General features: G+C 37.4%; 1 protein-coding gene across 4 annotated transcripts in view; it reads left to right on the top strand.

Annotated features, from left to right (window-relative positions):
• VWA8 (von Willebrand factor A domain containing 8) overlaps nt 1–22,736 on the top strand; it is a 445,644-nt gene that overhangs the window by 138,374 nt on the left and 284,534 nt on the right. For all 4 annotated transcript variants that reach the window (XR_005211207.1, XR_005211206.1, XM_037800501.1 and 1 more), the window contains exons 13-14: nt 6,879–7,039; nt 9,284–9,397. Coding sequence is in view for 2 of the 4 variants with exons in the window: in XM_037800501.1 (XP_037656429.1) it covers nt 6,879–7,039; nt 9,284–9,397 (275 nt within the window). In the remaining 2 variants the exon portion in view is untranslated. The remainder of the gene's footprint in view (nt 1–6,878; nt 7,040–9,283; nt 9,398–22,736) is intronic.

Below are 22,736 nucleotides of genomic sequence, written 5' to 3'. Positions count from 1 at the left end.
CATGGTTCTTGTTGTGGGTGACAGAATTTAGTCTGGCTACCTAAAACTGAGCAAACTTATTACAGTCTGTAAGTAGCTTACAAAAATCTGAGAATGGAGATTAGATTCTACCCCACCATGAATGACAGAGCCAAGAGGAACATTCAGCTGCCCTTGAAGAGCTGGCTGCCGCCTCTCTCTCATTGCTTACTTCCACCTTCCCAGTGTCATGCACATGAGAATGTTCGGTAGAACCTGAGTTGCATACAGAACCCTAGCTGCAAAGACACCTAACAAATGTTTTTAGTTTTCCAGCCTCCGGAATACAGTAAGGATGGTAGAAGGAGATTTGATTGGGCATCTTCATTGAATACATATTGCATGATTTGCATCTATGCTGACCTTGATTTTCTATTTTATTTTGTGACTTTTTTTTATCATGTCCTTTGGTTGGGCCAGCTGGCTGAGTCAGTTGTTGAGGTAGTGGGGTTCATGGAATAAATCTTTAACTAGAGCAGATCATCTTGAAATAGACCCCAACAATTACAGTAAATATAGCTTCAAATGATTCAAATCAATTTCTTCCCGTTAATAGTAGACTGACTTAAAGTAATCATGATAGGCTTGTAACACCATCATCATATTCATAAAGGGAGTACTTATTATAGACAACAGGTTAAAAATAGTTCTTTTAAAGAAGAACTTGAGGGAAAAGCATGAAAGAGTTTAAAAATAATTTTACAATATAAGTAAAATGAGGGACCTTTTTGTTTGAGATCAAACATAAACGATACAGAGGAATGTTGGCAGCATGCCTTGTGCTCTGTTCACCGAGTATGCTTAGACTCTCTAAACAATGGCTTTGTTTCTATTCAGGGCATGAAAAAACTGAGCATTCGGTACTTATGCAGTATTTATGCAATATTCCACCACTAATAGGTATGGACATAAATAATCCCTTATTGCAAAGTTGATGCCTTACTTTAGCTAGTCATGCGGTAGGCTTTTATCACTTAAATCCTATTGTCTCTTAAGTATTTATAATATTGGTAGGATTCGAGGTAGACCTGGAAAACCTACAGAATTCCTACCTACTTCTTTTTGAAAGAAAATCATTAATAATACTTATGTTCCCCTATCAAAAAAGTATGAAATGACCACTGTTTATATTGAATTCAGAAACAAGAAAATAATCCTATCCACCTAGAGATATAATTACTAACTAAATCTATTTTTATTTCAAACATTAATTTAAAATATAAAATTTTAAATATAAAAATATATTTTAAAACAACAGTAGAGACTAGCTGCATTCAGGGGCATTGCGGAGTGGGTAGTGTCGTAGTCACTACTCAACTCGTCTCAAAAAGTTGATTGAGAAGAGGCATGGTGAAGGCTAGCCTGAGAGGTGTGCAATTGGTGTGTTCCTCCATTTACTCTAAAATCTATCCACGGATTGACTAATCCAGACCAGATCTTCCCTGTGGATTCCTTGTTGTTGTGTGTACTGTAATAATATTCTTGAGGACAGCCTGATGCCTCTGCTTTACTAGATTTGTGTCCTTGCCTGGACAAGCAATTTAACTTTTTTGTACCTCAGTTTTCTCACCTGTAAAATGAAGGCAGTGGTGGTACCTATCTCTGAGGGTTATTAGAACTGCATGAGTCCATTTATGTAAAGTACTCGGCACCTCATAAGCCTCCATACATGTTAACTGCTGTAATTATTGTTAGTTCTTTTTTTAACTCCTTAACATACTGTTTTTTATATGGTGACTTGACTTGCTGGAGAAAGTTTTCTCAATCTCATTGTCAAGAATAGTATTGCTGCTTCTAACTTTGTGTAAACATTGTGGCTATTATGACTTACATAACTTTTTACGTCACTTTTTAATGTTGGATATTAGAAAGATTAGATTAAAATTTTTTATCCTTCTTATGGTATGCATTTTTTATATCATCTACTTTTCTTGGTTTCTTCTTGTTAAGTTTTCTTTATCCATTTACTTTGAATTTTATGATATATTAAGTCATACTTATTTTTGCAAGCCAACTTAAATACTTTCTGAAGCTCTTCTGGGTTCACAAATGTGGTGCAAAGGTGTATGTTTTTAACCTGGTTAAGGTCATGTTATATACACACTTTGATACCTACTTTTGCTATAATCATTTTAATCCTCTACCAGAAAAATAATGTATGCATTACAATGTAAAATTTTACTTTATTATCAATATTCAGATAATTAGTAGAGAGGTAGCTCAAATTTCTTTATATACTAATATTTTATTATAATATTTTCAGCTGTCTTTCTGAAAACAGAAATTCTAATCTTGTTCTAGCCACTCTGCACAAAACTGCTTTATGGGGTTATTTTATTGAGCTAATGACTTATATCGGGATTTCTCTGGGGCATCTCAAAAAAAAAAAAAAAAAAATAGCTTATATTACTCAAAGGTACTAAAAACATTTAAGATATATGATTGCTTTAGGGTTCAAATCTAAATTTTCGTATATATTTCAGGCAGTTACATATTTTCTCATTTTAATAAGACGTTTTTATTTTCAGTAGGGTTTCTCTATTGCAAATCGAAAGAGAACATTCCAAATGACATACAATCTTAAGAGATATTTGGGTGTTTTCCAGGGATCTGAATGAAGGTGAGGTGTTGAAGGTTAGACAATGGTTGCCCTAAAGGAACTAGATTTCATGTCCTGTTATTTTAAGGGTTTTTTTTTTTTAAGGAAACACAGAAAGAGGAAGTGGTTCAGGCTCTATGATATCATTAGTGCTATTTTTGTTCTCTCAAGTTCAAAGGTTTCAGGTTAAGAAAAATGTATGCAAAAATAGGGGCATTCCTCTTTCTTGATTTTTTTTTTATCAGTGTGCTTTTGAAATGCCCATGTGGAATAAGTAAACACACATACACACAAACACACTCCTAGTTTTACCTTTCTACTGCTAGATGTGTGTAAGTGGGAAGAATAAGGAAACAATACATATTTTAAAAATCCATGTTTCTATGTTAAAATAAAGATATTAAGACAATGTTTTCATGATACTAGAAGATAGAAACATTTGAAAATGCTGTATTATTATATTTTAAAGATTAGTTTATTGCTTGAAATTAATTAATGTCAATGACCCACTCAAAGTATGCTGAAAAAATTCTGTCAATGGAGTTTGATTAGCACCCGTCCTGTGACAGTTCAAGTATACTTCAGTGTCCTAGCACTTCCACACAGTTGAAAATAACTTCAACTAACTAGTATTGTGGAACGTAGGGCCAACTATCTCTTTAAGGAAAAACTGGAGTTTTCATAGTTATCTCCCAATCTAGGATCTTAATTATGAAAACCAAGGACTTTTATTAAAGGGAATGCTTTTTTCCTCCAGAGAATATTTTAATGCATAGATATATTAGAAACGAAAAAGGACTCTTTATCACAATGGTATGCACAGAGTTTGGGTGATCAAACTGAACTGAGCTTGTCTTCTAAGGGATGTCAAGTACTTACCATTTTTTTACCCCTATGAATATTGTAAGAAGGGAAGACTATTTCTGGTCTGCAGTTGTGATTGGCACTAACTGCATGGGGCTTGATGATTTGTTACAGCTTGTCACATAGCAACAAATAATCATTTAATTTCACTTCAGTTAGTATAAGGAAGTCTCTAACTGCTAGGTTTGAAAAGAGGAGCCCTATGTACTCGTTATTTTTCTCATCATCTCTATTAGTAAATGTTTATGTACTTGATTGAGGCAAGTACTGTAGATGCTGTGTAGATTAACAAGAAATAAAAATACTTTGGAATCATGACCAAATGAAGTAGTGCTTTTTTTTCTAATATCATGTACAGAATGGTGATTCAGGATGTGTTGGTATGAGAATGAGGAATTCCTTCTGTTGAGATTAAATTAAAAACAATAAGACCAATTGCTCGCCTCAGTTCCTTAGAAGACTCGGGCATCTCTTTTGCCAGTCACATTCCTCATCCTTTTTACCTGGACGCAAGCAAAAGACTCCAGGGCTGAACTGGATAAGGATCTCATCTGTTTTCAATCTAGAACTAGGCAGATTCTTAAAAAATTTTCAAAATTAATGTCCATCCATTTCTTTTTATTTATTTAGTAGAGTTTTTTTTTTAATTTATATACTCTCCCTTTCTGCTTTCTGTATCTGCAAATTTGCTGTTTCTAGTCATCTCTTATAAGTGGTGTCATATAATTTTTGCCCTTATCTGTCTTATTTCACTGAATATAATGTTTTTAAGATTCTTCCATGTTGCAGAATGCTCATAACTTTATTTTTTCATATGGCTGAAGAATATTTCATTGTGTGTATGTACCACATTTGTTTATGTGTTCATCTGTTGATGGACACTTGGGATGTTTCCAGCTTTTGGCTATTGTGAATAATGTTGCTGTAAACACTGGTGTACAAGTATCTGTTTGTGACTCTGTTTTCACTCTCTTTGGGTATATACCTAGAATTGAAATTGCTGGGTCAAATGGTGATTTTATATTTAATGTTTTGGAGAGCTACCATATTGCTTTCCACAGTGGCTGCACCATTTTACATTCCCACCAACAATGTTCTAGAGTTCCAGTTTCTCACCGTCCTCTCCAAACCTTGTTATTTCCTATTTTAAAAAAATAATAGCCATCTTTGTGGGTGTGAAATGGTATTTCACTGTGGTTTTAATTTGCATTTCTCTAATGACTAATTACATTAAGCATTTGTTCATATATTTATTCTAAGGATGTATTGCCAAATCCCAGGTCATGATGATTTGCCCTATGTTATATAGTTTATATAGTTTATGTATAGTTTTTATAGTTTATGTTTTATAGTTTTAGCTCTTATATTTAGGTCCTTGATCTATTTTGAGCTGATTTTTTTGTATATAGTATTGATGGAATGTGTTCTTCATGCTTCCTCCTTTCTGAATACCAGTGTGAGTGTTGAATGAAAGCAAGGCCTACTCTTACCTCTTTTTTCCCTTCACTTTTTCACCTTACTTTTAATTTATGCTATTTTATTGTGCATTTTGTAATATCTCTTAAGTTCTATTAGAATGAGGAAGGGGTATAAATAAATAAGATAGGACAAAGACTCACACTAACTTAGTGTCTCTTTTCTAAAGTAGTGTCTTCCACTAGGAAGACATGTAAGAATCATCTATGGAATGTTTAATAAGAAACAGGTGGTAACTCTACCTGGCTCTGTTGAATCAGAATCTTCAGAGTTGTGGGGCCCTAGCATGTGCATTTTCCAAATGTTCCCAGCTCTTTCTGATATGTATCTTTAATTTAGAATCATTGTGCTAGAGCATTTCCTAGCTGACTTTATTTTCTAGGACAGTAAGGATGTAATTCTTCAGTGAATTTTTTTTGGAATAATTAGTACCAAGATTTGTTTGTTTGTTTTTTGTTTACATGTGCCTCTATATTAACTTTAGAACGATCATACACACAGATATTCTTTTTGTTTTTCTATCATTTGATTATGAGAATGGCCCATTTTATTTATTTTGTGTTTTTTTTCCTATTTTTCTTGCCTAGTGATCCATTTACACATCCATAGCACAGTCATGAGTTCAAGGTCATTCCCACCATGAACTGTCTCGGTAATCACTGAAGACAATCATGACTTTAGTCCTGGTTGTTGTGACTGTCAGGATACTGCTCATATAGTCTGCATTGAATTGAAAAGTCATAGGTGAGGGATTAAATAAAAGTCTTAAAGAGTTCAGCCCAATTTTGGTAACGTGTCAAAGCACTTTAAGGCTGTGGGAACTTCTGAGTATGAGTGTTCCTGTTTCTCGTGTCTTCGTCATTCAGTATACGTCTATTCATGCTTCCTAAGTCAGTACTTAGAAAGTTAGAACATTGAAATAATTAAGGCATATTTTTATCTTAGCTTCAATACAGATTTGTTACCATTGTGAATACAGACAAATTCATTTGTTTTCTGTCTGCTTAATACATGGAGTGGTCTTCAAAGAATTTACCAAGGACTTTTATTTTCTTGGGTAAAATTCTCTGTAAAACTTTGGTTGGTTGGATATGAGTGGCACGAAATGTATCTGAAGTTGGTAAAGAAAAGTAACTATTATCTGCAGCATTGACATATGTAAGACAAATTTGTCCGTATTTTATGGCACCAGTATTTTTTATAGTAGATAGACTTTTATATGACATAGCTATTAATAGCTTGCTGAAATCTGTTACACTATTTTAGAGCTAGCACATTGTGTATGTCCTTTAAAACCTTGTTTGTAAGTGCCATGCTATTGTTTGTCAATTCCTGTACCTCATCTGATGACTGTCCTACTCGGTTTCCTCCATTATCAAGTCTTTAAAATATAATGAGTCACTGTGATGGTCCCTTCCCTGGCTTTTCAGGAGAACTCATTAACTGCAAGAAAAAATGTGCATTATTGATAAGGATCTCCCTGCTTTTGCGATGAGTTTGTCTGGCCTCTGATTCTTAAAAAGGAATTGGCACATTTTGGTCCCTGCAGGAGTAAAATTGAGTTGAATCAATTGAAGTCAGTGGAAATTACTGCCATCATCTGTGCAGATGTCAAATGAACATTTTAAAAGGGAGAAAATGCTAACTAAAAAAACAAAAAACAAAACAACAACAACAACAAAAAACCAAAAAGCAAAAACCTCACTCTTGCTATATTATATTGAAGAGTAGTAGGAAAAACCTCAAATGACCAAAAAAGCTTTCTTTCTCTTTGGTGGACTGGAGGAGATAACTTTGCAATTGTTGTATGAAATGTTATGTTTAGAGAGAAGTAATTCTGTCAAGCTAAGTAAGTTACCATCTATGTCTTAACATGTTAATTCCCACATTTTCTTTGGTGGGTGGTGGGGATTGGTTTTAGGATATGACAGCACGTGACCTCCTGCAGCAAAGGTACACCCTTCCAAACGGAGACACTGCCTGGAGGTCCTCACCACTCGTGAATGCTGCTCTGGAAGGGAAGCTGGTACTCTTGGATGGCATCCACCGGGTCAACACGGGCACACTAGCTGTACTGCAGAGGTTTGTATGAGTTACCAAATATGCCGACCTTAAAAAACAAAATGAAACCATTAGAATTTTTAAAATTAAAAAAAACTCACTTAAGTAGTAGACATGTAACTCTTTCAATCTCTTTTTGTTCACACTGGGTTAGTAGACCCTGAGAAGCTTATAATTCTATATAAAAGTAGATTTTTTTATTGTAGTAAACATACAAATAGTAATCATTTTGAGAAAAGCCATTGCCAAAGGTGGAGGAGCTGAAGAAAGAAATCTTTTCAGTTGTAATTTTGAAAGACTTTGTGTATTTTGATTTTTGCAGTGTCCGGCAGCTTACATTTCTACAATTTGTCGGAGTCAAAGTTCAGTGTTGACAGACTCCAAACTATTCAAAGTTTTTGTCGTTGATGAGATACAGATATTGAGTATATTTTAAGATTCCAAATACATTGTGTTAATCCTGATTAGAATTGAGACATTTAAAAAAAATCATTACAAACTTTCAGTGCTTTACCATAAAAATCCCTTAGATTTGCCATATTGTTCTCTCCCAAACAGATAGATGCAGACACAAACCAAAATGGCATTTAGCCACCTTTTACTGGATATCACTTGCCTGTTTAGCCAAGTAGGTAGCAGCTGCAGCTACCATTATTGAGTACTTATTCTTTCCTGGGTATTGTGCTAAGCCAGTGGTTCCAAGGAACTCAGCCTTCGAATCACCCTGGGAAGGAAGAGTGGATGCCTGGACTCCACCTCCACAAATTCTGATGAAATGTGTCCAGGGTGAGATCTGAGCATTGGCATTTTAAAACACTTCCCAAGAGATTCTAATGTACAGCCGAGATTGAGAACAACTATATTTTTCTTAGCTGTCTTACAATAGCTGTGTGATTTTCACAGCAGTCCTATGAGGCCATCATTTTTAAAAAGAAAAAAGTTTAGAGAGGTGGAGTAGCCCTTCCCTTCCCCAGTCATTTGGCTAGGAAGGTACAGGGCTGAATTTGAACCTAGGACTGTCGGACACCACTGCCCATGCTCCTAACCTCTGCATTGTGCCGTCTCCCTCCAGTCCATGTAGAATGGAGAGTGAGTGGGGCCACGTCACACAAGCATCAGGAAACTTAATGGTTGGTGTAAATCTAGAAAAGTGCTTTTCAAACTTTGCAACAGCTGGAAGATAATGCTGTTTGTCATGGTGTGGCTGGTCAGGCCAACATCATATTGGAATATGAAATAGCATTGTAGTTATTTTATTATAAAGATTTTTGGTGTTTTAAATCCTTTAATTCCAAAGATACAATTATCTTTATCATACCATCCATTAAAGAGTTACATTAGATCCAGGGTGTACAGGCCAACCGCCTTGTTCGTTAATATGCACCTCATGGCCATCCTGAGCCACTCACTCAGCTGTTTCTTTTCATCTCCCTCCTCCTCTCCTTTGCTTTTCTAGTTCCTCCTCTATTGCTTCAAAGTATGATAACAGTACTGGCCAACTTGGAATTTTTGAAAGGGCCTTCTAAAAAAAATTGTTAGACAATTATCAGCAATAATAGACATGATTAAAATGTTGACAGGCTGATTCCACCTATAATATCTTCAGTGCTCCAAACTGATTAATTCATATAGAGTTTGGTGGTTCCTCAGAAAGGTAGATGTAGAATTTCCAAATGGCTCGACAATCCCACTGCTAGATGCATACCCAAAAGAATTGAGAACAGGAACTCAAAAGATACTTGTACAACAATGTTCATAACATTATTCACAATAGCCAAGAGGTGGAAATCATCCAAGTCCATCAACAGATGAATGAATAAGCAAAATGTGGTATATCCATACAATGGAATATTATTCAGCTTAAAAAGGAATGAAGTTCTGATATACGTGACAACATGGATGAACCTTGAAAACAGTACCCTAAGTGAAATAAGGGCACAAAAGGATTAATATTGTCCGATTCCACTTACATGAAATATATAGAATAGGCAAATTCATAGAGACAGAAAAGTAGAGTAGAGGCTACCAGGGGCTGGGAAGGGAAGAAGTTATTGTTTAATGGATAGAGTTTCTGTGTTGGGTAATGAAAAATTTTGGAAATAGATAGTGGTGATGATTGCACAACATTGTGAATATAATCAATGCCACTGAATGTATACTTAAAATGGTCAAAATGGCAAATGTTATGATATATATGTATCTCCACACACACACAAAAAAAACCCCAATTAATTTGTTTCCTGACTTTCTCCCTCATTCCCGTAGGTTAATCCATGATCGAGAGCTAAGCCTCTATGATGGCTCTAGGCTGCTGAGATTAGACAGGTACACACGTTTAAAAGAGGAGCTGCAAATGTCTGATGAGCAGCTACGGAAGAGGTAACTTTGGGTACTCTTATTCGATTGTGAGTGTGCCTTCTTTATAGTATTTTTCTATACCTAGGTCAAGCCTAGATAGCTTTGAATTTAATAATTTGGCATTGTGGACATTCTAATGATTTAACATTTCTTAAGCTTGAGGTTGCTATCCAAGATGTATTCCGTACTCACAGTGTTACTTCTGAATGAGTTTTTAAACATTTTATGAGAACATAATCCAAGAAGGTAATCCCTCCTCTGTTACCATAGCAACTCAATTTTGGTTCCAGACTTTGTATCCTCTTACCAAAACACTTGGACTGCCTCCTTGGATGTTGCCAGTTATTCCCGGCATATGCCCCTTGATACAGGATCACTCCTTGTGGCCTGTTTCAACAGCCCTTCTAGAGATTTAACAACAAAATGCAATACATAAATCTTGATTGGATCCAGGATCAAGAAACAAAATGAAAAACAAGTATAAAAGACACTTTTGAGACAAGTGGGAGAGTTTAAATGTGGGCTATATAAATTGCATGATTGAATTACTGTGAATTTTCTTAGGTATCATAATGGTATTGTTAATGTAGGAGAATATTCCTATTCTTAGGAGATGTGTGCTGAATTAAGTCATAAAGTAAAAAAGATGAAGTAAAAATGTGTTTAAGTTAACTTCCAAATGGTTCAGAAAAAAAGACATGTATATGCATACAAACACATATACACACACCACAGAGAAAGAGAGAGAGAACCTACAGGTGTGGCAACGTGATAACAATTGGTGAAATCTAGGTAAAGGATATGTGAATATTCATTCATCTATTCTTTCAAATTTTCTATAGCTTTGAAGATTTTCAAAATAAAAAGTTTGAGGTAAAATATTTCTTTCAATTGTGTACTGAACTTACCCTTAGAGAAATTTTAACAAATATAATTTATGTTCTAGCTCATTACATTTCCAGGGATGTTTTGACTGGTACCTTGGGAACTCCTAGTCACTTAATCTGACGTTATTTAATTGAAGCTCCTCTTCTTCCCTCCCCAAGGCTTGCTGCCATATTTAAAAACATTAAAATCCTTTATAACATAATTAAGTGTGTTTCTTATTGAGTTATGTTTTAAGCAGTGTTTTGTTAACATTTTTCCTTGGAATTTTTCATAGAGGAGAAACATTAAATTTCTCTCTAAGTTACTAAAAATTTCATTTCATTATGCAGCTGCTTATGCTTCTTGGGCATACATTATCAAACTCCTGCAGCCCAGTAACTGCTTTGGCTGAGTGTTATGTCACTGAGTATAATGTTGGCTCATTTTATACATTCAGTTTTTTTTTTTTAAATCTTCATTTTATTGAGATATATTCACATACCACGCAGTCATACAAAACAAATTGTACATTCGATTGTTCACAGTACCATTACATAGTTGTACATTCATCACATAAATCAGTCCCTGACACCTTCATTAGCACACACACAAAAATAACAATAATAATAATTAAAGTGAAAAAGAGCAATTGAAGTAAAAAAGAACACTGGGTACCTTTGTCTGTTTGTTTGTTTGTTTCCTTCCCCTATTTTTCTACTCATCCATCCATAAACTAGACAAAGTGGAGTATGGTCCTTATGGCTTTCCCAATCCCATTGTCACCCCTCATAAGCTATATTTTTATACAATTGTCTTCGAGATTCATGGGTTCTGGGTTGTAGTTTGATAGTTTCAGGTATCCACCACCAGCTACCCCAATTCTTTAGAACCTAAAAAGGGTTGTCTAAATTGTGTGTAAGAGTGCCCACCAGAGTGACCTCTCGGCTCCTTTTGGAATCTCTCTGCCACTGAAGCTTATTTCATTTCCTTTCACATCCCCCTTTTGGTCACGAAGATGTTCTCCGTCCCATGATGCCAGGTCTAGATTCCTCCCCGGGAGTCATATTCCACGTTGCCAGGGAGATTCACTCCCCTGGGTGTCTGATCCCACGTAGGGGGGAGGGCAGTGATTTCACCTTTCGAGTTGGCTTAGCTAGAGAGAGAGGGCCACATCTGAGCAACAAAGAGTCATTCGGGAGGAGGCTCTTAGGCAGAATTTTAGGGAGGCCTAGCCTCTCCTTTACAGCAACCATCTTCCCAAGGGTCAAACCTATGGTAGAGGGCTCAACCCATCAAACCACGAGTCCCCTATGTCTGTGGTCATGTTAGCAACCATGGAGGTGGGGTAGGCGAATACCCCTGCATTCTCCACAGGCTCCTCAAGGGGGCACTACATATTTTTTCCTTGTTTTTTTTTTTTTTTTTTTTTAACTTTTCTTTCTTTTTTTAATCAACTGTATGAAAAAGAAAAAAATTAAAAAAAAAAAACATACAATAAAAGAACATTTCAAAGAGACCATAACAAGGGAGTAAGAAAAAGACAACTAACCTAAGATAACTGCTTTACTTCCAACCTGTTCCTACTTTACCCCAAGAAAGTTACCTAATATAGAAACATTTCTGTGAGCTTGTTCCTACTGGATCCATCAGAAATTAACAGACCATAGTCATTTCTGGGCATCCCCAGAACGTTAAATAGCTTATCTGTTCTTCTTGGATTATTGTTCCCCCTTCCTTAATTGCTCTCTATTGCTAGTTCCCCTACATTCTACATTATAAACCATTTGTTTTACATTTTTCAAAGTTCACATTAGTGGTAGCATATAATATTTCTCTTTTTGTGCCTGGCTTATTTCGCTCAGCATTATGTCTTCAAGGTTCATCCATGTTGTCATATGTTTCACGAGGTCGTTCCTTCTTACTGCCGCGTAGTATTCCATCGTGTGTATATACCACATTTTATTTATCCACTCATCTGTTGAAGGACATTTCGGTTGTTTCCATCTCTTGGCAGTTGTGAATAATGCTGCTATGGCGTGCAGATATCTGTTCGTGTCATTGCTTTCTGATCTTCCGGGTATATACCGAGAAGGGCAATCGCTGGGTCGAATGGTAACTCTATATCTAGTTTTCTAAGGAACTGCCAGACTAACTTCCAGAGTGGCTGAACCACTATACAGTCCCACCAACAATGAATAAGAGTTCCAATTTCTCCACATCCCCTCCAGCATTTGTAGTTTCCTGTTTGTTTAATGGCAGCCACTCTAATCGGTGTGAGATGGTATCTCATTGTGGTCTTAATTTGCATCTCTCTAATAGCTAGTGAAGCTGAACATTTTTTCATGTGTTTCTTGGCCATTTGTATTTCCTCTTCAGAGAACTGTCTTTTCATATCTTTTACCCATTTTATAATTGGGCTGTCTGTACTATTGTCATTGAGTTGTAGGATTTCTTTATATATGCAAGATATCAGTCTTTTGTCAGATACATGGTTTCCAAAAATTTTTTCCCATTGAGTTGGCTGCCTCTTTACCTTTTTGAGAAATTCCTTTGAGGTGCAGAAACTTATAAGCTTGAGGAGTTCCCATTTATCTATCTTTTCTTTTGTTGCTTGTGCTTTCGGTGTAAAGTCTAGGAAGTGGCCGCCTAATACAAGGTCTTGAAGATGTTTTCCTACATTATCTTCTAGTTTTATGGTACTTTCTTTTATATTGAGATCTTTGGTCCATTTTGAGTTAATTTTTGTGTAGGGGGTGAGGTAGGGGTCCTCTTTCATTCTTTTGGATATGGATATCCAACTCTCCCAGCCCCATTTGTTGAAAAGACCATTATGACCCAGTTCAGTGACTTTGGGGGACTTATCAAAGATCAGTCGGCCATAGATATGGGGGTCTATCTCCGAATTCTCAATTTGATTCCATTGATGTATATGTCTATCTTTGTGCCAGTACCATGCTGTTTTCACAACTGTGGCTTTATAATAAGCTTGAAAGTCAGGGAATGTAAGTCCTCCCACTTCGTTTTTCTTTTTAAGAGTGTCTTTAGCAATTCGAGGCATCTTCCCTTTCCAAATAAATTTGATAACTAGCTTTTCCAAGTCTGCAAAGTAGGTTGTTGGAATTTTGATTGGGATTGCATTGAATCTGTAGATGAGTTTGGGTAGAATTGACATCTTAATGACATTTAGCCTTCCTATCCATGAACATGGAATATTTTTCCATCTTTTAAGGTCCCCTTCTATTTCTTTTAGTAGAGTTATGTAGTTTTCTTTGTATAGGTCTTTTACATCTTTGGTTAAGTTTATTCCTAGGTACTTGATTTTTTTAGTTGCTATTGAAAATGGTATCTTTTTCTTGAGTGTCTCTTCAGTTTGTTCATTTCTAGCATCTAGAAACATTACTGACTTATGTGCATTAATCTTGTATCCCGCTACTTTGCTAAATTTGTTTATTAGCTCTAGTAGCTGTATCGTCGATTTCTCAGGGTTTTCCAGATATAAGATCATATCATCTGCAAACAATGACAGTTTTACTTCTTCTTTTCCAATTTGGATGCCTTTTATTTCTTTGTCTTGCCGGATTGCCCTGGCTAGCACTTCCAGCAGAATGTTGAATAACAGTGGTGACAGCGGGCATCCTTGTCTTGTTCCTGATCTTAGAGGGAAGGCTTTCAGTCTCTCACCATTGAGTACTATGCTGGCTGTAGGTTTTTCATATATGCTCTTTATCATATTGAGGAAGTTTCCTTCAATTCCTAACTTTTGAAGTGTTTTTATCAGAAACGATGTTGGATTTTGTCAAATGCTTTTTCAGCATCTATTGAGATGATCATTTGATTTTTCCCTTTTGAATTTTTAATGTGTTGTAATATATTGATTGATTTTCTTATGTTGAACCATCCTTGCATGCCTGGAATGAACCCCACTTGGTCATGGTGCATGATTTTTTTTAATGTGTCTTTGGATTCGATTTGCAAGTATTTTGTTGAGGATTTTTGCATCTATATTCATTAGGGAGATTGGCCAGTAGTTTTCCTTTGTTGTAGCATCTTTGCCTCGTTTTGGTATTAGATTATCGTTAGCTTCATAAAATGAGTTAGGTAGTGTTCCATTTTCTTCAATGTTTTGAAAGAGTTTGAGTAAGATTGGTGTCAGTTCTTTCTGGAAAGTTTGGTAGAATTCCCCTGTGAAGCCATCTGGCCCTGGGCATTTATTTGTGGGAAGATTTTTGATGACTGATTGGATCTCTTTGCTTGTGATGGGTTGGTTGAGGTCTTCTATTTCTTCTCTGGTTAGTCTAGGTTGTTCATATGTTTCCAGGAAATTGTCCATTTCCTCTACATTATCCAGTTTGTTGCCATACAGTTGTTCATAGTATCCTTTTATAATTTTTTTAATTTCTTCAGGATCTGCAGTTATGTCACCTGTTTTGTTCATTATTTTGTTTATATGGGTCTTCTCTCTTTTTTATTTTGTCAGTCTAGCTAGGGGCTTGTCAATCTTGTTGATCTTCTCAAAGAACCAACTTTTGGTGATATTTATCCTCTCTATTGTTTTTTTGTCCTCTATGTCAGTTATTTCTGCTTTAATCGTTGTTATTTCCTTTCTTCTACTTGGTTTAGGATTGGTTTGCTGTTCATTTTCTAGCTTCTTCAGTTGATCCATTAGTTCTTTGATTTTGGCTCTTTCTTCCTTTTTAATATATGCATTTAGTGCTGTAAATTTCCCCCTCAGCACTGCTTTTACTGCATCCCATAGGTTTTGGTATGTCGTGTTCTCATTATCATTCGTCTCTATATATTTAGCAATTTCTCTTGCTATTTCTTCATTAACCCACTGATTGTTTAGGAGTGTGTTGTTTAACCTCCAGGTATTTGTGAATTTTCTAAGTCTCTGATGGTTATTGACTTCTAATTGTATTCCATTGTGGTCAGAGAATGTGCTTTGAATAATTTCAATCTTTTTAAATTTATTGAGGCTTGTTTGATGTCCCAGCATATGATCTATTCTGGAGAAAGATCCGTGAGCACTAGAAAAGTATGTGTATCCTGGTGATTTGGGATGTAATGTTCTGTATATGTCTGTTAAATCTAATTCATTTATCAGATTGTTTAGGTTTTCAATTTCCTTATCGGTCCTCTGTCTGGTTGATCTATCTATAGGAGAGAGTGATGTGTTGAAGTCTCCCACAATTATTGTGAAAACATCAATTGCTTCCTTTAGTTTTGCCAGTGTTTCTCTCATGTATTTTGTGGCACCTTGATTGGGTGCATAGACATTTATGATTGTTCTTTCTTCTTGTTGAATTGCCCCTTTTATTAGTATGTTGTGGCTTCCTTTGTCTTTCAAAACATCCCTGCATTTAAAGTCTATTTTATCTGAGATTAATATTGCTACACCTGCTTTCTTTTGGCTGTAGCTTGCATGAAATATTTTTTCCCATCCTTTCAATTTCAATTTCTTTGTGTCCCTGTGTCTAAGATGAGTCTCTTGTATACAACATATTGATGGTTCATTTTTTTTTGATCCATTCTGCAAATCTATATCTTTTAATTGGGGAGTTTAATCCATTTACATTCAACGTTATCACCGTGAAGGCATTTCTTGAATCAGCCATCTTATCCTTTGGTTTATGTTTGTCATATATATTTTTCCCCTCTGTCTATTAATATTCTTTATTGTACCCATACCGAATCTCTTTAGTACTGAACCTTTCCCCAAGTCTCTCTGTCCTTTCTTTGTTTCTCTGTCTGTAGGGCTCCCTTTAGTATCTCCAGTAGGGCAGGTCTCTTGTTAGCAAATTCTCTCAGCGTTTGTTTGTGAAAAATTTAAGCTCTCTCTCAAATTTGAAGGAGAGCTTTGCTGGATAAAGAATTCTTGGTTGGAAATTTTTCTCACTCAGAATTTTAAATATATCGTGCCACTGCCTTCTCGCCTCCATGGTGGCTGCTGAGTAGTCACTACCTAGTCTTATGCTGTTTGCTTTGTACATGGTGAATTGCTTTTCTCTTGCTGCTTTCAGAACTTGCTCCTTCTCTTCCGTGTTTGACAGTGTGATCAGAATATGTCTTGGAGTGGGTTTATTTGGATTTATGCTATTTGGAGTTGGCTGAGCATTTATGATTTGTGTATTTATGTTGTTTAGAAGATTTCTTTGAATACTCTTCCTAGACCTTTACCCTTTTCTTCCCTTTCTGGAACACCAATGAATCTTATATTTGGACGTTTTATATTATCTATAATATCCCTGAGGTCCATTTCGATTTTTTCAATTTTTTTCCCCATTCTTTCTTTTATGCTTTCATTTTCCATCCTGTCATCTTCCAGGTCACTGATTAATTGTTCAACTTCTTCTAGTCTTGTACTATGAGTGTCCAGAATCTTTTTAATTTGGTCAACAGTTTCTTTAATTTCCATAAGATCATCTATTTTTTTTATTAAGTCTTGCAATGTCTTCTTTATGCTCTTCCAGGGTCTTCTTGATATCCTTTGTATCCCGTACTATGGTCTCATTGTTCATCTTTAGTTCTTTGAGTAGCTGCTCTAGGTGCTGTGTCTCTTCTGATCTTTTGATTTGGGTGCTTGGGCTTGGGTTATGCATATCATCTGGTTTTTTCATATGCTTTATAATTTTCTGTTGTTTTTGGCCTCTTGGCATTTGCTGAACTTGATAGGGTTCTTTTAGGATTTGTAGACCAATTGAAGTCCTTATCTCTAATTTATCAGATCTACAGCTTCGTGGAGTACACTTTCTCTAACTAACCAGCAGGTGGCGTCCACGAGCCACCTGTTCTCCACAAGCCAGTTCTCCCCTGCTTTGCCTCTGTGGTGAATGGGGGGTGAGTCTTGTGGGGTCCAATTGGTGTACCAGGCTTGCGTGTGTCATTGGTGTTGCCCGCCCTGTGTATGGGGCGTGTTTCTGGGCAGTCAGGGAGGGTGGGGGTGGCTCTAACAATCAAATCTCCCTGGTGATCCTGGAGTTTTAAAGCTGCTGCAATAGTCTAATCCTTCAGTTCAGTCCTGCCACAGTTTGTCTCTGCCACTGACCCACATGTCCTTGGTATTGGCGTATGGCTCCTGAGACTTGCAAGTGGGTCCCTCTTCCAGGCCGTGCACCCCCGGGTCCTCTGTTGAGGGATGACTGTGCTATGTCACAGGTGAGTGCCGTCCCCCCAGGGCGGTTCTGGGTTGCTGGGCTGTGTAGGGAGGCTCCCAGTCTGCTGAAATGATGGCTGAATGGGGCTTTGTTAATTCACACTGCTCTACCTTCCCAACTCTGGGACAATCAGCTGAGGTTGCAGGGAAGGCTAATGTCCACGCCCAGTTTTGTGGTGTGTGCCTGTTATTTGAAGGACTTCTGTCACACTGGATTGTCTGGGGCAGCTCTGGGCTATGGGGCAGGCAATGGGCAGGAGTGTTTCCTGTCCACCAGGATGATGGCTGTGAGCGGACACCCCCCTTTTCTTGGGAAGTTGTGGTGTTTAGTGAATTTTCTCAGCCACTGGATTATTGCCTTTTGTCTCAGAGCTTTCTTAGTTCTGCTCTTGTCTTGACCTGCCCAAATTGCAAGTCTTTGAAGCTTTCTGTATTGGGCTTGTTAGAGTAATTGTTTTAGAAAAAAAAAAAAGGATTAAAAACAAAGAAACAAACAAAAAATGGCCCTCCTCAGAGATCTAATGGGTTATTGAAATGCTAAGAGACAAAGAATTAGGGCCATTAAGGAAAGGTCCACAGGGCAGAGAGATCAGTTTTCTTCGGGATTTGCATATGAGCCTCAGGGCCTGAGCTCTGCCCTTCCCCTTTCTATGTTCACCAGAACTCCAAAAATCTTCCGTTTTTATTTTGGAGTTTTTCGTGTTGTTTTTTTCTATGCCTGTCTCCTCTCCGCTGGGCTGGCTGCTCACAGATTCTCTGGTGTCTGGTCTCAGTCTGTCTATGGTTGGAGTTTGGATCAGCAGAATGAGTTTCCGATAAGGGATGCCACTGCAGTTCTCCCTTCTCCTTCCTGGAGCTGACAGCTCCTCCTCCCACGGGACTGAGCCTGGCAGGGAGGGGTGCAGGTCCCCTGGCCACAAAAACTTACAGATTTCGCTGATCTCAGCAGTTCCATGTTTTCATGAGTGTTGTATGAAGTATGCCCAAAGTCAGATTGCTCTGTGGTGTCCAGTCCACGCAGTTCCTGGCTTTCTACTTACTTTCCTGGAAGAGTAACTAAAACATACAGCTCACCAGTCTGCCATCTTGCCTTGCCCGAAGAAGTATGATCTTACATGGTGAAAGGATGTGTCTATTTCTACATTCAGTTTTTAACATCTCGTTTTTGTACATTATTTGCATTGAATCACCTGTCGGTGGACAATTTGTATTTCGGGGAAGATGAATCAAAGCAGTTGGTCAATAGCCCTCAGCATGCCTGCCTGCCAGTTTCCCTTGGCACCTCAGGGGCATTGTACTTCCAGCTAGGAGTCCAGGAAATGACCACCTACTTCTATAAAAAGTCCCAAAGTTCTCCCTAATGTTCTAAAGCAGTTCTACAAATGAAAACACTTTCTGGATCAGAGTAGCCTGCGCATCATGTTCAGGGTTTGGCTCACAGTGGCCAGTGGTATTTCCTTCTCAGAGATCCCCAACATCATCATTATTTATTTTTTTTTCCTTTTAATACAAGCCAGGCTCAGTTCTATCACCAGAGGTCACTCTGAGTAGGTGGAGGGAGGGAGGGAGGGAGGGGGACAGATAGAGAGAGAGAGAGAGAGAGAGAGAGAGAGAGAGAGAACATAGCAATGCTTAGTTTTCTCCACTTATTTTTTTATTTTAGATTGACTTATCAATATTATACATGCTTGAAATTGAAGGAGCCAGATAGTTTTTCCAGGAAAACACCATTATCTGTCGTATGTTCTTGGCAATCTCCCATTCCTCAGCAGCTACCACTTTCAACTCTTAGATGTTTCTTTTGATATTTACCCCGTATCACTAAACAATATGTTTATATTGATATTTCTTAATTTATTTTTCAGTGTTAGGCATTATCTATTGATTTCCTACCAGGAAAATTAAGATTGAGCTCTGTTTCACTATACCACTTCCATCTGGGACAATGGAAAAGTTTTGGTAGTGGATGGTGGTGATGGTAGCACAGCATTGTGTACTTAATTAACATCACTGAATTATGTACTTGAATGTGGTTAAAAGGGGAAATTTTAGGTTGTATATATGGCACTAGAATAAAAATTTTTTAAAACTCCATGGAACTTTACAACACAAACAGCAAACCCTAAAGTAAACCATGGACTGTAATTAATAGTACAATATAAAAATGTGCTATCATCAATTGTAACAAATGTTCCACACCAATGCAAGATGTTAGTAATAGGATGGTATATGGGAATCCTGTATTTTATGCATGATTGTTCTGTAACCTATACCTCTCTAATAAAAAAAGGAGGAAGTCGTTTTTATTTTTTATTTTTTTTTTGTAATGGGGAGCGTGATGTACTATTGCAGTTGCTTAGCAGAAAGATCAGCTTGTGTTGTCTTGTACAAATAAATATATCTCCTACCTGCAGGCAATCAGTACTCCAAAAATTGCTACTAATCTGTAGAGTAATACATCCTGAGAGCTGACTTTAAAGCTCTTGTTCCAACTACAGCAATTGGATAATTTTCTTGAACTCCGTCATCTTCATGGTAATCCATGGAGTTAGTCACCTAGGCAGTGACTCCCAAATGTGGCAGTACCGAGGAACTTTTGAAAAAATAAAGATTCTGCACTTCCTCACAAGTGACTTGAATGAACTCTCTGGGGCTCCAGGATAGCACCCATGTGATTCTTACCCTTGGACTGATGGAAGGATTTGACTGATAGGGAGAGTATACGTGCTTGCTTGACATTGATGATCAGCACTGAGTCATTTTTTCCTTCAGATTAGATGTTCACTGAGTTCCAGCTCCGAGATGTCTTAGTCCCTGCGTTCTGTGATGTAATACATAGAAACAGAGACATATATGTAAATAAGTAATTACAATGCCATTTAAAAATGTTAGACTAGAGATCTGTACAGAATGCTATGGGAATATAGCAGGGGAAGTATAAGCTGTGCTTTGAGAAGTTAGGAAGGGCTTCAGGATACTGTTTAAGTCGACATTGCCCAAGGTTTTCTCCTTAACATTCTCTTTTCCTTGGGCAGTCTCACTCACTCATATCTTTTCCTGTTATCTATATACTGACTATTCCTTAGAAGGTCCAACTTAGTTCCCTGTCCTAAGCTCCACCTTCCTGACTGTTCAATGTCTCCCCCTAGGTGTCCCAGAGAAAGTGAACTCATTTCCCCAAACCTGCTATTCCTTTTGAGCTGTTTAACTTACTGAACGGAACCACTTACTTCCCACTCACCTAGACTAGAAGTTTAAGATGTGTCTTCTACAGATTTGATCACATCACTCCACTTTTTAAGTGGCTTTCCATTACCTTCAGGGTTCAGGGCCAACATCTACATGTACCTGCCTTCCCAGCCTCATCTTTTCACTTCTCAGGATCAGCATAGCAGACTGCTATTCCTTCAAGAGTTACCTCTTCTGTAATGCCTTCTCCGATATTCCACTAACCTCTTCCAAGGCCAAGGCAGATTTAAGAGTTTCTTTTCCTCTGGACTCAGTTTGGTAAATTTAGATCCCAGTTTTGCTTTCATATAAGTATAGTTTTCATTTTTGTGTGTGTCAGAACTCTTTTGGTTACTAGTTAAAAAAAAAAACAAAACCAACAATTCAAATCATTGCTTAAGGGAATTTGTTGGTATCTCACATGCTCAAAGGAAGGACAAGGATGATGCAGTTGGGCCTCAAGTATAACTGGCACCTGGGACTTGAATGTTGTCAGGACTTGGTTTTGCTTCTATACTTTATCTCTTTGTTTCCGATGTCACAATGCCTGGCATATAGCAGACCACTTAGTAAATGTGGTAGAAGGAGTGAATGAATCTCTCCTAGGATAAATTCTAGGAAACTCAAGGTAAAGGTGATTTTATTAATTTACTTTTAGGTGGCCATCTGAACTAGCAATACTTTCCTTTTTGAACCTATCAATTAGGAAGGAATACTTTGATCCCAGTCCAACTAGACACCTAACTTTTAATGACAAATCTGATAGTGGAGGGTCTGATAATTAACAGCTGTTACCAGTGGGCTACCAACCTGTTCAACTTTACAGGGTGAAACTCAGTTTCTGAGCAATTTTATTTGACTCTTGCATACCTTCATTGTATACTAATTCTTCACTAAGCTCATATAGCTTGATCATTTCCAGAGGGCTCTGTGGGCTTTCACATTCTTTGCAGGTAATCATATGTCTAATATATCCTAAGGAATGGATTTAGAAATGCTGGCTTAAGAACTGTTAGAGACTTTCCTTCTTGTGTTACAAAACACCAGGGAAACCGTGGACTTGGTGGTTAGAAATAGCATGACGGCCATGCACAACTGACTCTATGCCTGCATTTCTCACAGGAAATAAAGTCCAAAATAGAACTACTTCTTTGATGAGAAAAACTTCTTTGGGGAAAAGGGGAGTACAGATGCTATAGGCTGCTAAATGCCTGCCTTCCTGCTGTTGGTCAGAGCATAGATGAGGAGGTGAGAGTTCCTGTGAATTCCTAACAGTGAGTTCCTGATGGGGCTTCTGGTTCTCTCAGGGAAGCAAAAAAGATCAGTGGCCTTGTTTCATTTCCAGTGTTTCTGCATTTTTATTGACTATTTTAATTGGTTGCTACTGAGCATTGTAAACAGTTTGTTTATAATCTCTGAGCCACTATTGATCAGTGGTGAACCATAACTGGACATTTTGGCCCCATCTGTGATCAGTTAGAGCCTCTGGACCCTGTTACTCTTACTCTTATCCATATTTGAGACAGGATCTAAGTGTTCTTTCCTACCTTCCCAGACTCTTAAGCACATCTTTGTTAGCTAATTAGGCTATGTAAAATTTTAACAACATTCAAAATAGATTCAGAATTTTACTTCTCTTTGTGCTTGTTTCTCAAAACAAAGAACCTTAAGCAAATTCTGATTTTCAAAAATAATCCTGAGCTTTGTTACTCCCAGCCATCTTGGCAGTGGCTCTTGGTTGGGGGCCATCCTGCACCTGAGGAAGGAAAGTGGAGGCTACAAAGTAGACAAAAAAGTCACTGGAGTTGATCAACTCAACTCCAACTTATTATGAAAAGTGGAAAGTATGTGCTGGGGTGAAGCAGACTCTGAAGATGACCAAGCAGAGCTAAGCGAAACTGGTCAACCTCACCAACAACTGCCCAGTCCTAAGGAAATCCAAAATAGAGTACGATGCCATGTTGGCCAGAACTGGTGTCCATCACTACAGTGGCAATAATTATTGAATTGGGCGCAGCATGCGGAAAATACTAGAGTGTGCACACTGACTGTCTTTGATCCATTTTGCATCATGCCAGAACAGCTATAAAACCATAACCACAATTATGTAAA

The sequence above is a fragment of the Choloepus didactylus genome, chromosome 12, assembly GCF_015220235.1.
Source record: "Choloepus didactylus isolate mChoDid1 chromosome 12, mChoDid1.pri, whole genome shotgun sequence".
NCBI lineage: Eukaryota > Metazoa > Chordata > Mammalia > Pilosa > Megalonychidae > Choloepus > Choloepus didactylus.
This window is presented reverse-complemented; position numbering and strand designations above follow the sequence as displayed.